The sequence below is a fragment of the Eleutherodactylus coqui genome, chromosome 13 (genome assembly GCF_035609145.1).
Source record: "Eleutherodactylus coqui strain aEleCoq1 chromosome 13, aEleCoq1.hap1, whole genome shotgun sequence".
Classification (NCBI taxonomy): Eukaryota; Metazoa; Chordata; class Amphibia; order Anura; family Eleutherodactylidae; genus Eleutherodactylus; species Eleutherodactylus coqui.
The window spans coordinates 67814336-67834996 of NC_089849.1; the positions used below are offsets into that span (position 1 = coordinate 67814336).

The 20661-nt window shown below is 44.2% G+C and overlaps 1 protein-coding gene across 4 annotated transcripts in view; it reads left to right on the forward strand.

The window, feature by feature from the left end:
* RNF157 (ring finger protein 157) overlaps positions 1-20100 on the forward strand; it is a 63552-nt gene extending 43452 nt beyond the window's left edge. For 2 of the 4 annotated variants that reach the window (XM_066587288.1, XM_066587289.1), the window contains exons 16-20: positions 398-591; positions 677-730; positions 1939-1984; positions 2275-2373; positions 12427-20100. In XM_066587288.1, coding sequence (XP_066443385.1) covers positions 398-591; positions 677-730; positions 1939-1984; positions 2275-2373; positions 12427-12548 — 515 coding nt within the window. In that variant the 3' untranslated portion in view covers positions 12549-20100. Of the gene's footprint in view, positions 1-397; positions 592-676; positions 732-1938; positions 1985-2274; positions 2374-12426 lie in introns of those variants that run through there. The other 2 variants (XM_066587290.1, XR_010787557.1) reach the window with 2 other exon arrangements.
* The last annotated feature ends 561 nt before the right edge of the window (positions 20101-20661 follow it).

A 20661-nucleotide genomic window follows, 5' to 3' on the forward strand; every position in this document is an offset into this window, starting at 1 on the left:
TTGGCAGTGCCATCATTGTAATGTTTGTGCTGGCTGTGGTGGTGTTGGCACTGTTTGACCACAAGGTGGCAGCTTCAATGTATTTATATCTTGTTGCCTTTTTATGTTGGCAGACTTACTTTCATATACCAGATATGACCACAAGATGTCACTGTTGCCATTTCGTTCTATAACCATTTACTTGTACTCCTCACCCACTCCATGCCCCTTGTCCTGTGCCCTTTACCTTTTCCACCACACAATGGTTTTCTCCCCTTTTTTGTCCCTGAACCCTTCCATTCTTTGGTTTATCCTCGATACTTCCTTGCTGTCTTCACTCTTTTATTTTTTTATGTTGTCCCTTTTTATTTTTCAATACTTTCTCCTTTGCCCTACTCCACCCTCATCTTTTGCGCAGACCCCTTGAGCAGTAGCCTGGCGCAGTCCGTAATGTCCATGGCCTCGTCCCACAGCCAGCAGTCCCAGCTCAGTACAGACACAGTCTCCTCCATGTCTGGGTCCTACACAGCAGGCGTAATGGAGGAAGAGGAAGGGGGGATTACACCGTCACCTCCTGTGGCCCCCAGTGGATCCCCCTCTGAGGAAGGAGAGGTGAGACCTGCATTGTTTGTTTTTTTTTAACCTATTGACTGTCTGTCATCACATTAGGTAATTAATTTCTCTCCTGTTTTAATAGCTGTCACCGGAGGGGCATTTTGTGACTGTGTCTGCGGATGAAATGGATGCAGAGGTACCAAACTACGGATTGTGCATAGATAAGAACTAAAGCTCAGGAGATGAGTTGGATCAGATGGAGGAGTCTTGGGGCCCATTTACACACAAAGATGATCGCTCGAAGATGGCTTTTGAGCGATCATTTTGCATAAACTACTAAATGGTACTAATGCCAATTAGTAGCTTATTAATGCATGTGAGCCGCCTGGAGCTATAGTCAGAGAACAGCTGGTGGTCTGTTCTCTGAATACATTCCCTTTGTTCTGCCGTGGGGCTGACAGCTGAGAGAATGTTATCAGCGCTCCCCGTGGAGAATACAGTGTGAAGTCCCTCCTATCAGCTCTTCTGGCGAACAATGGATTTTATGCCGAACATAAATTCATCGTTCGGCAGAAAAGTGAAAGATGGGCACATTTACACGCAACGATTATCGCTCAAAAGATGGCTGTTGAGTGATAATCGTTGTGTGTAAAAGGGCCTTTAGTTAAGGCCCTTTTACACAGACTGATTTTCGTTCAAACGAGCGAAAGTTAATGATAATCGTTCAGTCTAAACGCAATCAACAACCGCACAATAAATCATTCACTTTTCATTTGTAGTTCATCATCGTTGGCTCATTCACTTATCGTTCAGTTTAAATACCGTTCGCTCGGTCGCTCTCATTCACTAATAAAGTGAATGAGAACGATTTCCCGTTTGAATGAGCCAAAGATGTATCTGCCCGTAGAAGCGGACACCGCGAGCTCTGTTCATAAGTCTCCACTAATCGGCTCCCTTATTTGCATATTGCCCAGAGGAGCATGAATGGCCATGGTCTCCTCACTCACCTTCTAGGAACTCTCCCTAAGGAGAAAAGATGGCGTTCCTGACTCGCGTCACAGGCCTCTCGCTAGCCAAGCCAGAAACCTACTGCACACTGATGAGGGGCAAACACCCCGAAACCTCTGTGTATGGATTCTGGCTTTGCTTTCAATTCCTAGTCATTGTTACAAGGCTTGTATAAAGAGTCTAACTTGCAGGAATGCTGCCTTCCAATAGGTGGCACTGCAGAGTTATTGTTTCATCTCCCTTATTTGCATATTACCCAGAGGAGCATACATGGCCTTATAAGTCTCCTCACTCACTCGCCTTCTAGGTGCTCTCCCTAAAGAGAAAAGATAGCATTACTGACCCTAGTGCCAAACTGAAACTTTGTTGTTTTGTTTTTTTCTGTTTCTCTCTTAGGGAAATGTCACAGAGGAGGAATTTGCATCCCCGGAGGAGGACGATGGTAACACTCCCCACATTTACCCTACTGAATGTGTCTTGCTTGCATGTTACACACAGCTTACATGTCGCTTTGCAATCGTCAGCTTTGCCATCAGTATACAGTGCATTGCAAATCTTCATCTCATCCTGCCACCGTTTCCCATCATTCAGCATGTCCTTAGTCATTCCTGCATGGCATCTAAGCTGGTGTCCACAACTCTCTTCCTCTTCTTACTGTGCACACTAGATACCTTGGGCAGTTTGTCTTGTGCCCTACCCTGCCCACCTCTAACTTCCTTAACTCTGTTGCAGGGCAGAGGACTGGCAGAGAGTGTGACAATAACAATGCTGCTCACGTCACACTGCGGGACGCTCTGGACAATGTGCGGGGCTCTGAGGGCTGCCTGGCCGGTGAGTGGCTGCCTCCTGAACATGAACTCTCCTGCTGCCCATCTGTCTATAGTGATGGGTTTCACTGACTTACCAAAGCTGAACATACCCTGTAATGAATGTGATTAGGAAACATGCCCTCTCCTTGTCTTTCTCCAAATTCCGTTGTGACACCCTACGGTTTCTCTCTTCTTCTTCTTTTTTCGTTCTTCAGCTTTTCCTCCATGTATCACTCTCCACACCTTTCTTTTTTTTGGCTGGATGCCTCTTCTCATGGTACAGAACCATTTCTTTTAGTTACTCATCTTTTCCCTTTATTCTTTATGCTCCTTTCAACTCTAACAATCTCTTTGGCACTTAGATAAACCATAATTAGGAGACAGGACAGCTCTTCAAGAAGCTAACGCACCTGGTTTTTCGGAGAGAACCACAAATGGGACTCCCCTTTATACCTCAGAGCCAAGGCAATCCACACCAAGTATATGTCCCCAGTTATCAGAACCGTCACTGAGGTTCACAGAGGTCTTGGCATACAGTAAAGCGATTTGGAAAAAAGTGTAAAAACTTTGCACATGGTTGTATAGAATTAGCAAAATGCAAAGTGAAAGAACAAAACAGAAATCAAAGTCAATTCAAATATTTGGTGTGACCACCCTTTGGCTTCAAAACAGCATCAATTCTTCTAGGTACACTTGCACACAGTTTTTGAAGGAACTCGGCAGGGAGGTTGTTCCAGACATCTTGGAGAACTAAGCACAGATCTTCTGTGGATGTAGCTTGCTCAAATTCTTCTGTCTCTTCGTTTAATCCCAGAAAGACTCAATGCTGTTGAGATCAAGGCTCTGTTGGGGTTGTATCATCACTTCCTGGACTCCTTGTTCTTTACCCCGCAGACTGTTATTAATCCTTTAAGGCTGTAGACCCCCCCCCCCCCCCCTTTTTTTTTTCTCCCCACTTTCAAAAAATCTGAACTCTTTTTCACTTCTCTATCAACGTGGATGTATGAGAGTTTTTTTTTTTTTTGTGGTATTACTATGTAATGTTCTGAAAAACTTTAAAAAATTTAAAAGTGGAGAGAAATGGGGGAAAAAGTTCCCCCGCAGTTCTACCATCCTTGGGGGGAGGGAGGGTGTCTTGTTTCAACGGTGTATACACTGCAGCAAAAATGGCATGCTCCCTTTATTCTATGGGTCAGTACGATTGTGATGATACAAAAATTTATATTTGCACACACCTTCATCTATTCAGCGCAGTTCCATGCACCTTCTCAGAAATGTACGCCTGCCCCCTCCTGACAAGCCATGCCTACTCTTCACGAAAATGGCAAGGCTGACGCAGAAGGCTGAACAGCCACAACGTTTTTGTGCAAGCCTGCCTTGTGCCAAATCTTGTGACTTTTCTATGCCAGTTCTCTGATGTAAAGTCTACTTAAATGTCTACCGATGTCTTTCCTCTGCTGCCCTAAGTTTCTTTGGCTGACCACTGAGTCTACAGTCTTCAACATTGACCATTTCTTTGTGCCTCTTCAAAAGAGCCTGTACAGCACATCTTGAAATCCCAGTTTACGTTGACCTATTTGCCTGAGAAACCTTCCTGATGCAGTATAGACTACCTTGTGTCTTGTTGCTGTTCTCAGTCTTGCCATGGCGTGTGTCCTGGGATATGAAACTGTCTTCCACAACCTCACTTTTTTATAACAGAGTTTGGCAGTTCCTCAACCAGTTTGAAGCCTCCTACACAACTGTTTCTGCTTCAGTTAACCACAGTGTTTTAAGCTACTTATGAAAATAATGATCATTATCACTGATTAGTGTAATTGGTTAATCATACACCTGACTACACTTCTACAAAAACCATGACTTTGTGCAAGTGTACCTAGGAGAATTGATGCTGTTTTGAAGGTAAAGGGCGATCACACCAAATACTGATGTGATTTAGATTTCTCTTTTTGTCATTCACTTTGCATTTTGTTAATTGACAAAAATAGAACTATAAAAACTCTTAAGACTTCTTCTCTGTTTGACAGCATTCTTACTTTGTAGCGTTTTTTCCACACCTGCCCAAAACTTTTGTGCAGTACTGTATACACATAAAATCTTGCGCCCCATCCCCGTTTTGGCCTGGAAAAAGAAGGGGGGGGGGCACAAGTTAGGCCTCATGTCCACGGTAAAAAGATGATTTAAAACCCGCAGCGTTTTTCCTGCACGTGGATCCGCGCCCCATAGGGATGCATTGGGCACCCGCAGGTAGTTAAATACCTGTGGATGTCATTTTTCCCTTCAGGCGTGGATTGCGTGTGCGGGAAAAAAAAACGCGGCATGCTCCATTTTAGTGCGGGGCTCCCGCAAGCTTCTATGGAAGCTGTCCGGATCCGCGGAACACCCATACCTGAATTAAAACTTACCTGTCCGAACGCTGCTGATCTTCCCTCCGTCGCGGCCGGATCTTCTTTCTTCGGCCCGGCGGATGTACCCGGCGCATGCGCGCAGCACGCTGCCGGAATGCCGAGCACATCCGCCAGGCCAAAGAAAGAAGATCCGGCCGCGACGGAGGGAAGATCCGCAGCGTCCGGACAGGTAAGTTGAATCTTTTTTTTAGCCTCATGTCCGCCAGAAAGAAGGGACCCGCTGCGGGATTCTGCATGGAGAATCCGCGGCGGGCCTGATTTTCCCCGTGGACATGAGGCCTTAACTTCCAAAACGCGTTGTCATTCCTTCTCAGAAATGTTATCAATCCCCCTGTGACTGTTGCAGTAACACTCCTGGAGACCTTTGAAGTCTTGCGGTTTTGCATTGCATACATTACTGGCAGACCTGGATGGTTGTTTCCATTTCATTACCCCCTTTGCCAAGTAAGTTACCTCCTTTTAGGCCCATAGGATTGGGTGACCACCGTATAGTATACAACTCTGTGCGTTGTTTTTGCACATTTTTCCAAAATGCTTCTTTGGCACTTAGACTGCTTCCATTCTGCAGTATTCTGGTCAGTATTTGTAAGCCAAACCAGGAGTGGATCCAAAATAGAGAAGAGGGGCAACATTTTCATTCTAGTTTCTCTCTATAGGTTACATTTCTGTTTTTTGCATACAAATACTGCTGAGAAATATTGACCAAATACTACCTTGTGAAAGTGGCTTCACGGCTGGAAGACAAGTTATATGACCTCAGTCGAGCCAATCATTTCATCTGCCAGAGATCTCAGAAGTGGATTACAAATAATTCTCATAAAATGCTGGATATTTCTGAATATAAAGGGATTATTTTATTAGGTGCTATTGAACTGATCCGCTCCCTAATATATATAATGTCATTAAACTCTCTTTTTACAAGTTGGAGTGATTCTAAAGCCCCATTTACACGCAGCGATGATCGCTCAAAATTTGTTTAAGAGATAGTTTGATTGACAGTTTGAGCGATCATTTTGCATAAACTACTAATGGGCACTAATGCCCATTAGTAGCTTATTAGCTTCATTTGCATGTAAATGGGCCTCCCTTCGCTGTATGCAGATAACAGCGGGTGGTCTGTTGTCTGCATACAACTCCATTGTTCTCCTGCGGGGCAGCAGCTGAAAACAATGTTATCAGTGCTCCCGTGGAGAATGACAGCGTGCGGTCCCTGCCATCAGCTGGCCTGCTGAGCGATGGTTTTTATGCTGAACTAAAAATCAGCGTTTGGCCAAATCAAACGAATTTTCCGTGTAAATGGGGCTTTATGCGAAGCTGTCAGGGAATTTCTGTTGAGTCAATCAGGGACACTTCCAAGAATTTAAAGGCATCCTAAAACTAGAAATTAATCATAGAAATAAGCCACAAATAAACTTGCCGCACTGTATGTTAGTCTGCAATTTTTTTTTCTGCATATTTCTAAAATCAACTTTTAAAGATTTTGAAGATGTCACAAGTGTTAAAGGAGGTATCCGGACCGTAAATATTTATGACATCCTTAGGATAGGTCTTTGATGTTGGAATGGTGGGGTTCAACATCTGACACTCCTGCTGATCAGCTTGAAGGTGCTCAGATGACCGCTGTTGCCTCTATCCTATACCAGGCACCGTACCATAGATTTTGTAGTTGCAGTGCATGGCATAGTATTGCATCTCAGTCCCATTCACTTGGCTAAAGGTGCTTTCAGACGGAACAATTAGCATTGAAACAAGCGAAAGTGATGGATAATCGTTCAGTCTAAACACAAGCCAACAACTGAACAACAAACGAGAATAGTCCGTTTCTCACTTGTCATTCATTTTCTACAGGCATAAAAGTAATCGTTGGCCCGTTCACTTGCGTTTCGTTTAAACCGGGCTCGTTCAATCTTTCACATTCGCGAATGTGAAAAACTGAGTCAATGCTGAATCTGCTTGTCTAAACGGGCTGCATGATAGCGAAGGAGCTAGCGGTGACATCACCCGTTTGTTCACTCATGCAAACTACAGTCGACTCGTCTAAAAGAACCCTAAGCTGCGCAAAAGCTATATGACTGATAAATATAATGGCACAGGCCAAGAAAGAGGCTGTAATGCTTACTCGGGCACCGCGACCCTTTCAGACAGCTGATCGACAGGGTGTCAGGAGTCGGACTCCTACTGATTCAATAGGACAAGCCTGTAGTACTCTGAACAGCCATTGTAAATGATCATGCTCAATCATGCTTAGACGTGAGCATTGAAGAGGTTACGGCGTTTGAAGGGGTTGTAGTGCTCATGCAATCAGCTGATCGGCAGGGATCCCCAGTTATCCAGATATTGACGGTTTATCCTGATGATGGACCTAGCAGTATTTGAAGGCTGGACAGACCCTTTTAATGTTCTTGGCCACCTTTTTAGACACCAGTCGTGGGGGCGGCTCTTTTTACAGCCATTTGTTTTGAGACACAGGATTTTGAGAAGAACCGGAGCAATGGCCGTTCTCCTAGGAGACGTACTGAAGAATTCTTTAAATAGTTTGCAGTTTTGCATTCTGAAGACAGACTAAGATGAAAGGAGAGGATGATAAAATAAGTTTATCTAGAGGTCCTAACTTCTGGCTTTAACTCTTTGGTACCTGACACAAGTTTCCCTGCTCCCCTCCTGTTTGGATGGCCCAGTTCTATAAAAGGACTGGTCACAGATGCTGATCGGTACTTAAAGCCCTTTTAAAATGGCCAGTTTAAAGGGGTCTTCCCAGAATCGTATATTACCTATTAACATGATAGGGGATAACTTGTTGATCTGTGGGGGGGGGGGGGGGGTCCTACTGTTGGAACCCCTACTGGTCCCAAGAACCGGGGCGTTCAGTAATAAATGCGGTAGTAGCCACACATGGATGCAACTTCGCACTATTCATGTCAATGGCAACATTCCCATTGAAATGAATGGAGCGACGGCGGGCATGCACAGCCACTAACGCTAAAGTTACTATTCGATTCTTCGATTTAGTGATAATTCCTGGGATCCCCAGGATCTTGAGAACTGCACATTCAGAGACCCTTAGTGAATCCTGAGATCAATACAGCCCAAATTCCTCCTGAGAATGGACCTGTGCTGCACATATGTGACCATCGCTCCATTTGCTTCTATAGGACGGAGGAAGATTGCTGAGCACAACAATCTCCCTTTGACACCTAAAGATGAATGGAGCAATGGTCATACATGTGTACCAACTGCTCCATTCTCACGGGGGATTGGGGGCACACAGATCTTGGGATCAGTGTGGGTGCCAGCAGTTGTACCCCTACCAATCAGGAAGTTATTTCCTATTCACAGGGGGGATAACTTGCAGTTCTGGGAAAACAAGCTGATTGAAAATCTAAAACTCACAGAAAAAGTAGCCAAACATACATCACCTGATACTGCAGGGCAGGCCCAATCACCATATCCCCTAATAGCATGCAGACAGCCAGATTGCACTGAACTCTTAGCTCCCTCATATTGCAAACTAATGTGCAGCCGCTCAAGGGGTGACTGCAGACAACATAGTCTGCACATATGAACTGATACCAAGGATGCCAGCCATTGATAGGGGCGCCACACAATACAGGAATACAACCCCTACTGGCAAAGCAGTGGATTGCCCTGTATCAACACAGTGCCCCACACTAGCAGGGCATCCTGGGCTCCCCCAGCATCTATAGCACACTGCATGCAAAAAAAAACCCCACTGATAAATGTGGGTGTTAGTTTACGTGTTTTTGCCAAAATGCAAACTAACAGACCACGGTAAGGCCACCCCGCATATGTCAGAACCTACACTGTCTCACTAATAACTAGATAAAATCACAGGTGAGAGAAAAAATGCACAAAGGCATAAGGTTTTATTCACGCGAGTGTATATCAGCCGCCGTTTTCATGGCCGGCCGATATATGCTATCATCTGATGCATTGGATTCCAATGCATCAGATCAGATGGGCGTATTCCTGCGGCGCAAAAGTGGCCGGCCGGCCAATATAGCGCCAGGCACTTTTACGCTGACCAGGAAAGATGGTCTTGGAACTAGCTTTCTGGCCGAAATACGGTTGCGGCTGCATAGACTCTTATGGGAGCCTATGACATCTGCTGAAGACAGGAGGTGGGAGGGAGTTTAGCTGTGTAATTGCTAAACTCCCTCCTCCTTTTCTCCTCCACCACATCCCATTGCTGGCTGCCGACAAGGGACGGAGAGGGGGCAGGAGCTTGGCACACTAGCTCCTGTCCCACCTCCACCCCTTGCTAAGAGCCGGCGAGGGGGAGGAAAGGTAGACAGCTTAGCAGAGCTAAACTGTCTTCTCCCGTCCAACGTCATTGCGGGCTCAGCATATATGTATGCGCCGGGCCGTCTGAACGGGCGCACAAATGCTGGATTTGTGCGCTTGTTCACTCATTTTTACGTTGCGAGTGAACGTAAAAACGCCGATGGCCGGGAACTCTCAGAAAAAGAAGCCAAATTAGTGCAGACTAATCTGCAGCAACTCAACTGAACCCAAGATTGACTCTGCTGTCTGCAGTCAGCCCTCCCCAATCTTGAGTTGAGTTGAGTTGAGCGGCTGCACATTAGTTGGCACATAAACATTTAGCTCCCTCATATTGCAATCTGGCTTTCTGCATGCTACTAGGGGACGCGGTGATTGAATCTGCCCTGCAGTATTAGGTGATGCACATTTGGCTTCTTTTTCTGTGAGTTATGTCTTTGTACATATGTTTCTCTCACCTCTGCGATTAGATTGAGAATATAACAAGCAGATCAGAGCTGCTTTAAATGGCAATTAGCTTGCAAATGAGCATTTGCATGATTGTTAGCTGATCACTTATTTGCCCATGTAAAGGGTCCTTTAGACACAAAATAGGCTGATTTTAGTAGTACCTGTACCCTGCAGGGGAGCATTGGGGAACTTATTAGAAATAAGGGGGAACGCTCCAATAAGTGGATGACTGCTGGTAATTCTAAATCTCATAAAGCCTGAATCCTCTTCTTCTTTTCTTTTATCTTCCTCTTGCCTTTGGTTTATCTCCTCACCTCTCTCCATTCCTTTCCATCTAACAGCATTAGGATGGGGCTATGTCTTAATTATTCCATGCTGTTTGGCGGATGGTTTTTATGGCAGTTTAACCCGTTTTATCTGTAAAAGCCATACCACAAGAATCGTACCTTTTTACAAAACTGCAACAAATTCATGGTGAAACCGTATGGAGTAGCAGTTTTCCGCCACGATGCCATCGCACTTCGGCCACTGTGTGACCTGACCATCACTCTAATATCTTTTTCTCCACCGGCACATTTGTTTTTAATCCCAGTCGCTTGTATAGACTTCATCACACTCGTCCTCCTCTCCCTATCAGTTCCATCCAGTTGTTTCTACGCCATGTTTGTCTGTTTCCTGTCTTATGTTCTCGTTCTCACCTGTCACTTAATTGCTGTAAAAGTTCATGTTCACTACGTGTCAGCTGTGCTCACTGCTTTCTGCTCCGCTTGATTGTTGCTATCTACTGGTCCCCCGCTGCAGCCCGGTTGCCCATGAGCATGCCCATAAGGTTGCAGCTCTTCTCCAGGGCTACTAATCTGCTTAGAGGCACCCGACCTGAGTGGCTTCAGCTGCATGATGTAAAAACTTGGCAAGGCCACTCTATGCACATTATGGATGGCATTATAATCGCCATATTTTGAGCAATTTTTGTATGTTTTTGGGGATGCAATATACTGTAGTTATAGCATTATAATCCCTTTTCCTGGCGCTCTCCTAAATAAAGGATGTCATTTACCCTTTTCAGCTTTAGGATATCTATGGCACTGCTTGGGTTATTCCATAAACTAGAACATCTGTCCTAATGCCTACTATGGGAACTGCACATGATCAGCTCGAGAAGAGCAATGTAACCAGCATGGGCCCTATTAATGCCCTGAGCCTAAAGAGCTACTCCCAGAGTAAGCATGGGATTTGGGAGAGAAGAAATGTGTGACCATAACAAACAAGCCCATATTCACCTCTCCCTGCTCCCCACTATGGCCAGTGCCTATGATGTATTGTTTTACAGGCTGCTGCAGCCTGTGTATGATGTGCCACAGGCTGCTACAGCCAGTGACAATGCTCAGAGTTATCAGTGACTGCAGCAGCCTGTGACATCCCATACAAGAGCTGCTGCAGCCTGTAAATAATATGCCACAATGGAGACCAGGAACTGCGGCGATGGTCCTAATGGGGAGCAGGGATAGGTGAGTATGGGCTTGTTTACTATTTTTACACATATGTTGGCTCCTAGATCAAGAAGGGGTTTAATAATAATTTTTTTTCACCCGGTAACAAGTAGTGTGATTCACCTGTTAGATTTTTTAGTGAGCTTTAAAAAGTTGTGGGCCTTTTACACGGAACAACAGGGGTGTAGCTAAAGGCTCATGGGCCCAGGTGCAAAAGTTTATCCTGGGGCCCCCCAACTTCTCAACCCCTTAACGCAGAGGAGTAACTTGAAGCTCCCGGACCCCAATGCAAAACCTGTAACAGGGCCCCAACTATAATCTTTATTCATAGTACTGGGCTCCCTATATGGAGAAGAGAGGCCTTATGGGCCCCCTAAGACTCCTGGGCCCGGGTGCACCTGCATCCTCTGCATCCCCTCCCAAAAATAAGTTGCTCACAGGGTGCCACTAATAGAACTTTTACAGGCCAGCAGTACTCTGCAGAGGAACCTGTCAGCTAGTGATCAATTTCTGTGGCCTTACCACCAAAGGGAGGATTATACCATGCTCCTCAAAATAATAGTTGGGGGTCCTAAATGAGGGCTTTCCCTCTCTTAATCCAGAATGTCCTAATGACTTAAAAATGTGTTAACTCACTTTAATAGCAGTCAGATTCTCCGTGGTAATTGGCTTTTTTTTGGTCATCTGCTATGGACAATGCAGCGGGTGGGTACCGTCCTAACAGCCTTGAGGTTCAGTGACCTGGGGTGAGATTAGTTGTATTTGGTTCCTGACGCCATGATGCGGATGGAGCTTGCTGCTGTGTCCTGCCACATATACTCTGACCTAACTCTTGTGTGATGATGTTTTTTTGTTTCTACATTTGTTGCCCATTTGCCTTTTTTTCCTCTTTTCTGCTTCAATCTCCTCTTCTCTACCCGTCTTGTTGTTTCCTTCTCTACCGCCCATCCGCAGTGGCTGTTCCGGACCCCCAACCCATACCGATTGAAGATTAGGTATGAAAGTCTGGCACTGCAGAAAGCTGCTCCATCATTGCCATTAACAAATAACCCTCCGTAAATCTGCTGCTTTCTCAATTTTTTTATGGTCTTAGTAGGTGGAAGACATTAGTTCCTCAACCTTCCCAACCTTAATCGTGCCAGGCCTCTTGGCTTTACTGAGTCTGTAGACGCCATGATCTGCTGTAGTCAATATATAGAGCTACTTCTGTCCTTTTTTGCTCTGCTTCCCTTTTGTATATAGAATTTATGTCTCATCACGTGGTCCTATTTTTTATTTTTTTTTTCTTGCATCCCCGCTTCGGTCTTCCATTTGACTAGTCTGTTCCTATTTCATTCCATTGTGTCTCATTGCTTAACTTCTCTCTCATTCATTTACGTCTTTTCTGGGCAGAAACCAATAATTCTTCTCCCTTCCTCCGGTTCCCAGATGCCTGTTACCCTGGTACTCCGAGCCACAGAAGAAGACATCCATACCACACGTCGGACACTTGCATCTCTCTACAGGAGGTGGGAGACAGACAAGGTCGGCTGGGTGCTCAGGACGTGTGATGACGACGATGACTCTTCTCTAAGGGATCCGCTGCTATCCTATGGACACTTCTTCCCACCAGTCACTGAGAGAGACACTCGCCTCCATAAAGTCACTCAGGACACCTCACTCTTTATACCTGGTGCCGGCTGTCTACCCTCAGTCACCTTGTTTTAACACCTCACCTCTTGAGTAGGTTGATGTGTACATTTTGCTGCCTCTTCAAGGTGCAGTGGTACTGGTCACTGTATATCTAGTCCTATTGTATATAGCCTGTGTATACATTTGCAAAAGAGGAAAGGTGCACTAAGCTGTTTTAGGTCGTAACACACACACGTACTTGTTTCATGGTAGGGAGCTAGCAATATATCTGTTCTGTGTACAATTGTGGTGATTGGCACTGCCCGCTGCAGCACTTTTTGTGGAGTGAAAGCTAGCGCCCTCTGTACTTGCCAGGAACGAGAAATGCCCATCGTGCAGCTAAGGAGGCTCGGAGCTGTCCTTTCTAAGATCAGTACTGTATCTATTTATCTACTGGATTACTAAGAGCGAAGCTTAATTTAATGTATATGGAGGTATTTGGTGCCGGCGACATGAAGGTGCGGACAGGCTGTGTCACTGTTTGTACAAGGATGGTTCAGTATTGTACAGTTGAGGATCCGTCTAGCTCTGCCACATACTGTATGATATGCGATAGCTGGTACCACCTACCTATAAGGTACTGTAATGATACTTGTGTATAATACCACTAGTATTTATATTCTAGCGCTATTTTTTTCCTTTTTCCATGACTGTCCTCTTCCAACCACCTATCCTACAAAAAAAAAAAAGCTTCATGCCCCTCCCGACAAGCCTTTAGCTGCTTTGTGTATATGTGGTAACAGAAGTTTTTTGCTAAGTATTGTTCTTCCCAAAGCACTTTTTCTGGTAACTCCTGTTTCTGTATGTAAAAACGAGGTTTGTGAGTAGAGGACTGTGTTCCTCCATGTGTCTCTATACATAACCAATAAGGGAGATGGAATAGTACCTCCACAGTGCCACCTAGTGGAAGGCAGCAATCCCTAAAGTCAACGTTACGGATATAAAGAACCGCGCTCCAACTCGTTAGAAGAATGTAGAAAATATCAAAGAATGGGACTTACCTGGTGCCAGGTGGGATAGCCCTGTTTGGGGTTACCCACCGACACCTCCACGTCCCAGTCGGCATGTAGAATAAATAATCCGATAGGTTCCTTATGGATGGTCCCTCCAATCCCGGTGGAAATGCGGGAGAGCTGGCCCGGTTTGGTCGTATGCCTGGTGTCAGGACCGACAATGGTATGCAAATTCAAGTTTTTATTTATTTGGATCTAAAGTCAACGTTAGACTCTTTTTACAAGCCTTGTAACAATGACCAGGAATTGATACAAGGCTTGTATAAAGAGTCTAACATTGACTTTAGGCATTGCTGCCAGTAGGTGGCACTGTGGAGGTATTGTTCCATAGAGGAACATGAATGGCCTTTTGAGTCTCCTCACTCACCATCTAGGTGCTAGATAGCGTTTCTGATCCTCCGTACATAACAGTCATAGGATATCAGTCCGTCCATATACCCCTCACCACCCTAAAGCTCTAATCAATCAACGACAAAGGGCATTTACCAACAATATGGTATATTTAAACCATGACACGGCCACCCATATGGATAAGCCGCTGTGCCTGTATAAACCGTGAAAGGATTGCGGACCCTCATTGTACAGATTGGCCGGGGTCCAACATACAGAATCTCATCCTAATTGCTGTAACCACATTTTACATTTAACACTAGCGCAATTAGCAGAGGCAGAAACTGCACAGAGTATTTAGAGCCACAACTAATGTAGTAATTGCAGATGCATTGGGACAGATTTACTGATCCTGTCTGATAATTGACTTTGTTACTAAAAAGTACCTTCAGTTTACAATCGGTCAAATCTGTGCTCAGAAAGGTTTTTGGAGCACACGGCGATGATGGATTGTTTGCCGCTATATCGTTCATAGAGGGGAGCGCCATGCAAATGTATTTGCAGGTTGTTCCGATATGACTTTACGCTGAACTACTGTCGATCAACCAGAGACCTTTTTTTTTTTTTTTTGGTAAGCTGAAACAAAACGACTAGTGACCTGTCCCTCTGGTGGTAGTCATGTTTACACTCTTTCGAGTACTTAGTCGGCTGATTTAATCATCTCAAGTAAAGGTACCAGGAAGCTTAAAAATGTACCAAATGTATCCCAGTGGCTAATGTCAAATGATCAGTCTGGCAACTCTTTAGGCACTTCTGTCTAACTTTTTAGCACCTGTTTGGCGTATTTTGTACATGTTATTGCATATTCGCTACACCCCAAGAGGAGATCACACAATAACCTGATTTAGCTTCAGCATAAAATCACGCAAGATATGGGGTAACACATGCCGGAACAAGGCAACGGGCAGCAGACTAGGCCAGTTTTGCCCTCTTTGCATGAGACGCCATGATGGTAGTACGGAGTACTCTGTTTAGCTGCTTTATCTACACATTCTCCATTCTATTCAATGTTTACATGGCCAGTGTGGACTGCAGTATTTTGTATATATGTGTTTTAATCTGTTTATTTGCTACTTTTTTGCCTCATGTCCACTAGATATTCCTTGCACGTTTCTTTCACCTTGTGCTTTTGCCTTTTTTTTCTCTTGTTTATTCTACCTCAGCCCGTCCTTTGAACTTCTTCTATGGCTACCTTTCAATTTTTCTTTTCTGTTTAATATTCTAGTCCGTTAGTAGACCGCTGTAACCACATGCAGATGGGCCCAGCTATACTCCCAGTACTGGCCTGCATAACTGATGAAAGCATGCCTACATGGGAATCCCGGTCATCGTTGGGCGCCAACATTTCATATTCTGATCACATGTTAATTTAGGGGTTTTATGGAAAATTGTAACATGTCAATGGGCCTCAAGACTCGCTCAGTATTCATCCTCTGTTATTCTGTATTGCAATTAGAATATTTGTCAATTAAGGCAACAAAGTTGGTCGGGTCTTATTAGAAAGGGTGGTAGAAATGGCAGGAAAAAAAATCTGCCAATTTGGCCCTGGCCCAACTTCTAACAACATTATTTCTCCTTGTCTATATAGTGCCAACATATTCAGTGGCACTGCCCATGGATTGTAATCACTCACTCAGTACCTGGTGCCAGTGTGTCTCAATTTTAATTTTTCCTCCATCACAAACACAGTTAACCCTTTGCAATCCAATCCAATTTCCTAGGGGGCTTTCTCTTTCTTCCATTATACAATGGCGCCATCTGCTGGCTAGAGCCAGTACTGCGGTATGCGACATGCTGGAGAGGCCCCCGACAAAAGAGCGGCCAGTAATATACAGTAAGAATACCCTCCTGGACGTCTTCCGACATCGGAGCTGTACATTCTTCAATTAGAATGTCTTTAGACGTCAGACAGTGGATTGGAAAGGGTTAAAGGTTTTCTTCAGAATATATTTCTTATACTCGGCCCTCTTACACGGAATGATTCTTGTTCAATTTCTCACTATATCAGCCAAAACTGAATGATAATGGTTCAGTGTAAACGCTGCCAGCGACGAGCAACGAATGATAATTCATTTTCTTACCGTTCCTTGTTCAGTTTATGATGGCATAAAAATCAAACAACGATCGGCCCATGTAAACAGGCAGTCCGTCTATGAATGACTGCCTGTTTACTGTGAATGGAGGCCGGAAGAGATCTGCGGCGCGCTTTACCTCCATTAGCTAAATGATTATCACTCCCGTGTGAAAGCAAAGGAGTTATAATCGTAGGTACGACTGTCAGGTGCTTCCAGGTTTTTCCAGGCAAAAATCTATGGGAACTGAAGCCAACTATTAAGCTATATTCAAACGGGGGAGCACAATATTAGGAAATCCAGCCCAAGATCGCGCTTGTCAATGTGCGTTTTACCCGCGGATGTCAGATCAGCAAGTGCTGCTCATTGATTTCAATGGGAACATCACATGGCACTTGCGTGCACATCGTATGGCATGTGATGTGTCGGACTATCGTATTGAAATCAATAGGCGATGCGTTCAGAGGGACTAAAAGCTTTTATTTGGGGGGGAAACCGCTGCAGAAGTGTAATAGCCACTTCAGCTCCCATTGATTGCAATAGGCATGAAGCCAGCTAGGGCACTTCACCTCTCCTCCATCACCAGCGGGCCAGGTGTTCGCCCGGGATTCTGAGCGGTGGGTCCCCGGCGATGAACTATTAATGACTTATCTTGAGGATAGACAATCAATAGTTTTTGCCAGAGAACCCCTTTAAACATCCTACAATCATCCCATCTAAAAGACTCCCTTACTGTTGAAGTGTGAGGGAGGGGAGATTTACTGATTTGAATGGCCTTGCAATGTTTACTTCAGTAGGCGTCTGAGGAAAAGATTTTTTTACAGCCTAAGCCCCCTTCAAGAATAAGTTCACAAAATATAAGATGTATTCTTGAGAATTGCTCTAAATGAAAAACTCCTGGCTGCCTGTAGTCCCCACTAGAGGGAGCTAACAACATGCAGCTTTATTGGGTTCAGTGTAAAAAAAAAAAAAAAAAAATTACTATGCAGCAAGCTCCCTCTAGTGGTGACTGCGGCAGCCAGAATGATCTCATTTGAAGCTATGACTTGGAGCTTGTGACAAAAAATTGCTCACCAGCAACTATACAGATATATCAAGAAATGAAACACAGAATTTTGGATCTTTTTTAACTTCTAAAGTGACATTAGCTGTACCCCTCTTTTTTTGTGTGTGTATTGCCATACATCTTCTGATTATGGATATACATCCCAAAATCGCCCCTATAATTTTCAAACCTATTTCACCCTGCAATAAGCCCGTGCACACTAACATTTGTGTAACCCTTTCACGACTTACAACATGATGGTACATCATAGGTTGTAATATGGTGAGAAAAAGCTAAGAATTAAAAAAAAAATAGTAGTAAATCATTAAAATATATAAAATTGATATTCCTGCAATCATCTGACCCATAGAAGAAAGTGAATATACCCTTTTTACTGTACTTCTGCATGCCGTAAAAATAAAACCCAAAAAACGATGGCGCTGCTGTTTTTTTTTTTTTTTTCTTCTTCTATTTCAGTCCACCTGATAAAGATTTTTTTTTTATTATACATTTTATGGTTCATTTTTAAACAATACCATTAAAAAATACAACTTGTCCTGCCAAAAACAAGTCCCCTCCTGGCTGTCAATAGAAAGATTAAAAAAAGTTCTAGATCTTCAATGGCGGGAATAAAAAAAAACAAACTGAAAATCGTTAGGGGTTAATCCAGCTGTGAAAAGTCGTCAACGTTTGTAAATTCTCCTTGGTTTTAAATCTTACACTTAAAGGACACCACAAGCTCATTTATGTCCCTTCTGTAAAATATTCCTAGGACTACGTTACCTTAGAGAATCATTAACTGCTTGTTACATATTAGAAGGAAGCAGATGATTGATTTATGACCTCATGGATGATTGGTCAGTGGTGACCAATCAACAGATTGAGAGGAGAGCAGGAGATCTTTATGTTAGGCCACCAGATTTCACTGCAGTAGTGGGGAAGGTGCCTTGTCAATAGGTTCATGTATCTTGGCCCCCATCACTACTCATTGACTTATTAGATAGGGACTTGTGATTCTCAAGTAGTGCTGCTATCTGTCGGAGTGTGCGAGATCCATAATATATACTTAATTGCAAGACAAAGTGGAGGAGAAGCGCCGTCGTGTATGAAGACCTAAGTGTCGCTGAGGAGCAAACGTAATTGACATCTGTAGCTGCTATCGCTACTATGGAGGCAGCAAAACATCTAAAGAATGCATAGAAAAGAATCCCAGCAGTGTCTTGGACACCAAATGTACGTCCCGTTGGCTCCGCAGAGAGTAGACCCCACACAAACAAAATTTGACTACTTCTTCTGCCCTCTGGAAATCCACTAAGATTTTGTTGTGCCCCTGTTTCTGCACCCATACTACTGTCTTCATGTTAGCAGATGACATAGTTTTGGTGGGCGCTTAATGGTGGAACCTGTCACCAGTTATGGTCTCGTAGAAGAGCCGTTGAGTCCGGGGGGGGGGGGGGGGGGGTGAGTTTTCGGTGCGGTATTTATGCCTGCCTATTTTCCTACAAAGCTGTCTTTCCGGTGCGTATGCTCAAGGAGTCTGCTTTATCCATGAAGGAGTATGTAGCATTGTGGCCGGACTGTAGGGGAATGAGGCGGCAAAGCCATACTACATGCATGCTGAAGACTCCTTGAGTGCATGTACGTGGGTACTCAAGGAGTCTGCTCTATTCATCTTCATGGGAAAATAGGGAGGCATAAGCCCGGATGACTCGCAGCACCCTCTCACATGAGCCCATACCTTCTGTTTTTATGGGGCTCATAGCTGCTGACAGCTTCCCTTTTTTTAAAGGGGTTATCCTTTTTAAAAATGGCTGCAAATGTAATAAAATAAAAAAAAAAACAGTACTCGCCCATTCTCTGCCCAGATGTCCCAGTGCTCACTCCACCGTGCTGCTCATGATCTTTTGCTGCAGCGGTCAAATGCTGTCTGCATGGATACAAATCAGTGACTGCAGCGGTCATGTGTCCATAGAACTGGCATCACTGATCAATAGTGGAAGCCATGATGCCAGGAACACAGCACGTGTCCGCTGCGGCAGTAGAAAACATCAGTGCTGGAGCAGTGGGGCAGAAACCGGGTGAGCACTGTTTTTGTGTTTTTTTTCTTCTTTTTTTTAACCACATTTTTAGCTATTTTTATGTATTTATTTTTAACCCTATAACTCCAGCATGTGTCTTATAATATAGGCGCAGGATTGGCATTTCCAACTTTTGGCGTGATTGACTAAGTAAACTAAAGGAGTTTCGACCCTTAAATGAGGACCTCAGTCCCCTTGAACTGCTAATCCTTGCTGTGCGACCAAGTACTTATGTATATTTCAGAAGAGCGAGAATGCAATTTTCTAACTGCTGTATACTAGTAGAATACAAAGGCAAAAGCAACCTAGTCTTAGCTTACGGACACGCATATCTTTGTCAGGCGCTGCATTAACTGATATACAGTATGTATGTTACCATCTGATGTGTTGTGAAGACACAGCCAGGGAAACATATATGCCTACATATATATGCCCTGCATATCACTGTATTCATACTATAAGCCATCAGTTGTATACCACTGTGTTTTCTATATATACACAAGCCTAGCCGCTGACCACATGATCCCACAGTGTGTATACCCACTTAGGTCTGTACATAAATATGTGAAATAGAGCAATATACATGTATGTACTATCCAGGACATCTGTGTACGGATTGGAGCAGGTCGTACGTCCTATCTTTCTATGCACATGTGATAATACGATGAATATACTCCGGAGATCACTCTGCTGACCTTCTCTCGTGCTGCAGCGTCTTTCTCGCAAGGGTTGTTACACCTGCCTTCCTCTCTTCACTTTTGTATCAATGCAATATCTAAGTGTATGTACGGCCTTGCATGATTACACAGATGAATAAACTGTAAATCTCTTAATTTCTGGACTGCGTGTGGACTCTTAATACTTTACTATGCAGGCAACAGGGGGCAGATTTATTCAGATCTCAACTTTTTGTATTTTACAGCTTATCACAACACCGGAATGACCAAATAGTCATGTTGTGGTGTGATGATGCACGGAGGCCTTGGTCAGCACATTCATGTCCCTGTAGACGGGACTGCCTAAAATACATATTCTGTCTAGATCTTACTCTTGCCTATAACCTCACATGCTTCGGCTTTATGAGCGACCCCACAGCTGAGCCCCTTGGTTCAACAGCATTGTATAGGAACTTGTAATGGCAGATGTAATGTGCTGATGACCATGAGATCTTGTGGTTTTAGTCCTTTACAGACCACAAGTCCCATTAATGGTTCTTCTGTTCTCCTGAAAGCGACTGTGGAGTCCTTAACAGAGCGGTATTCGATTAAAAACATGACTGTACTATACGGTACACAGCTGCAATACAAGACACGACCTTTGGTCAAGAGTGGCGCTGTTATGACGTAGAATATTGTCTATAATTTAGGAACTCTACTTGGGCAGGTGAGCGTTAC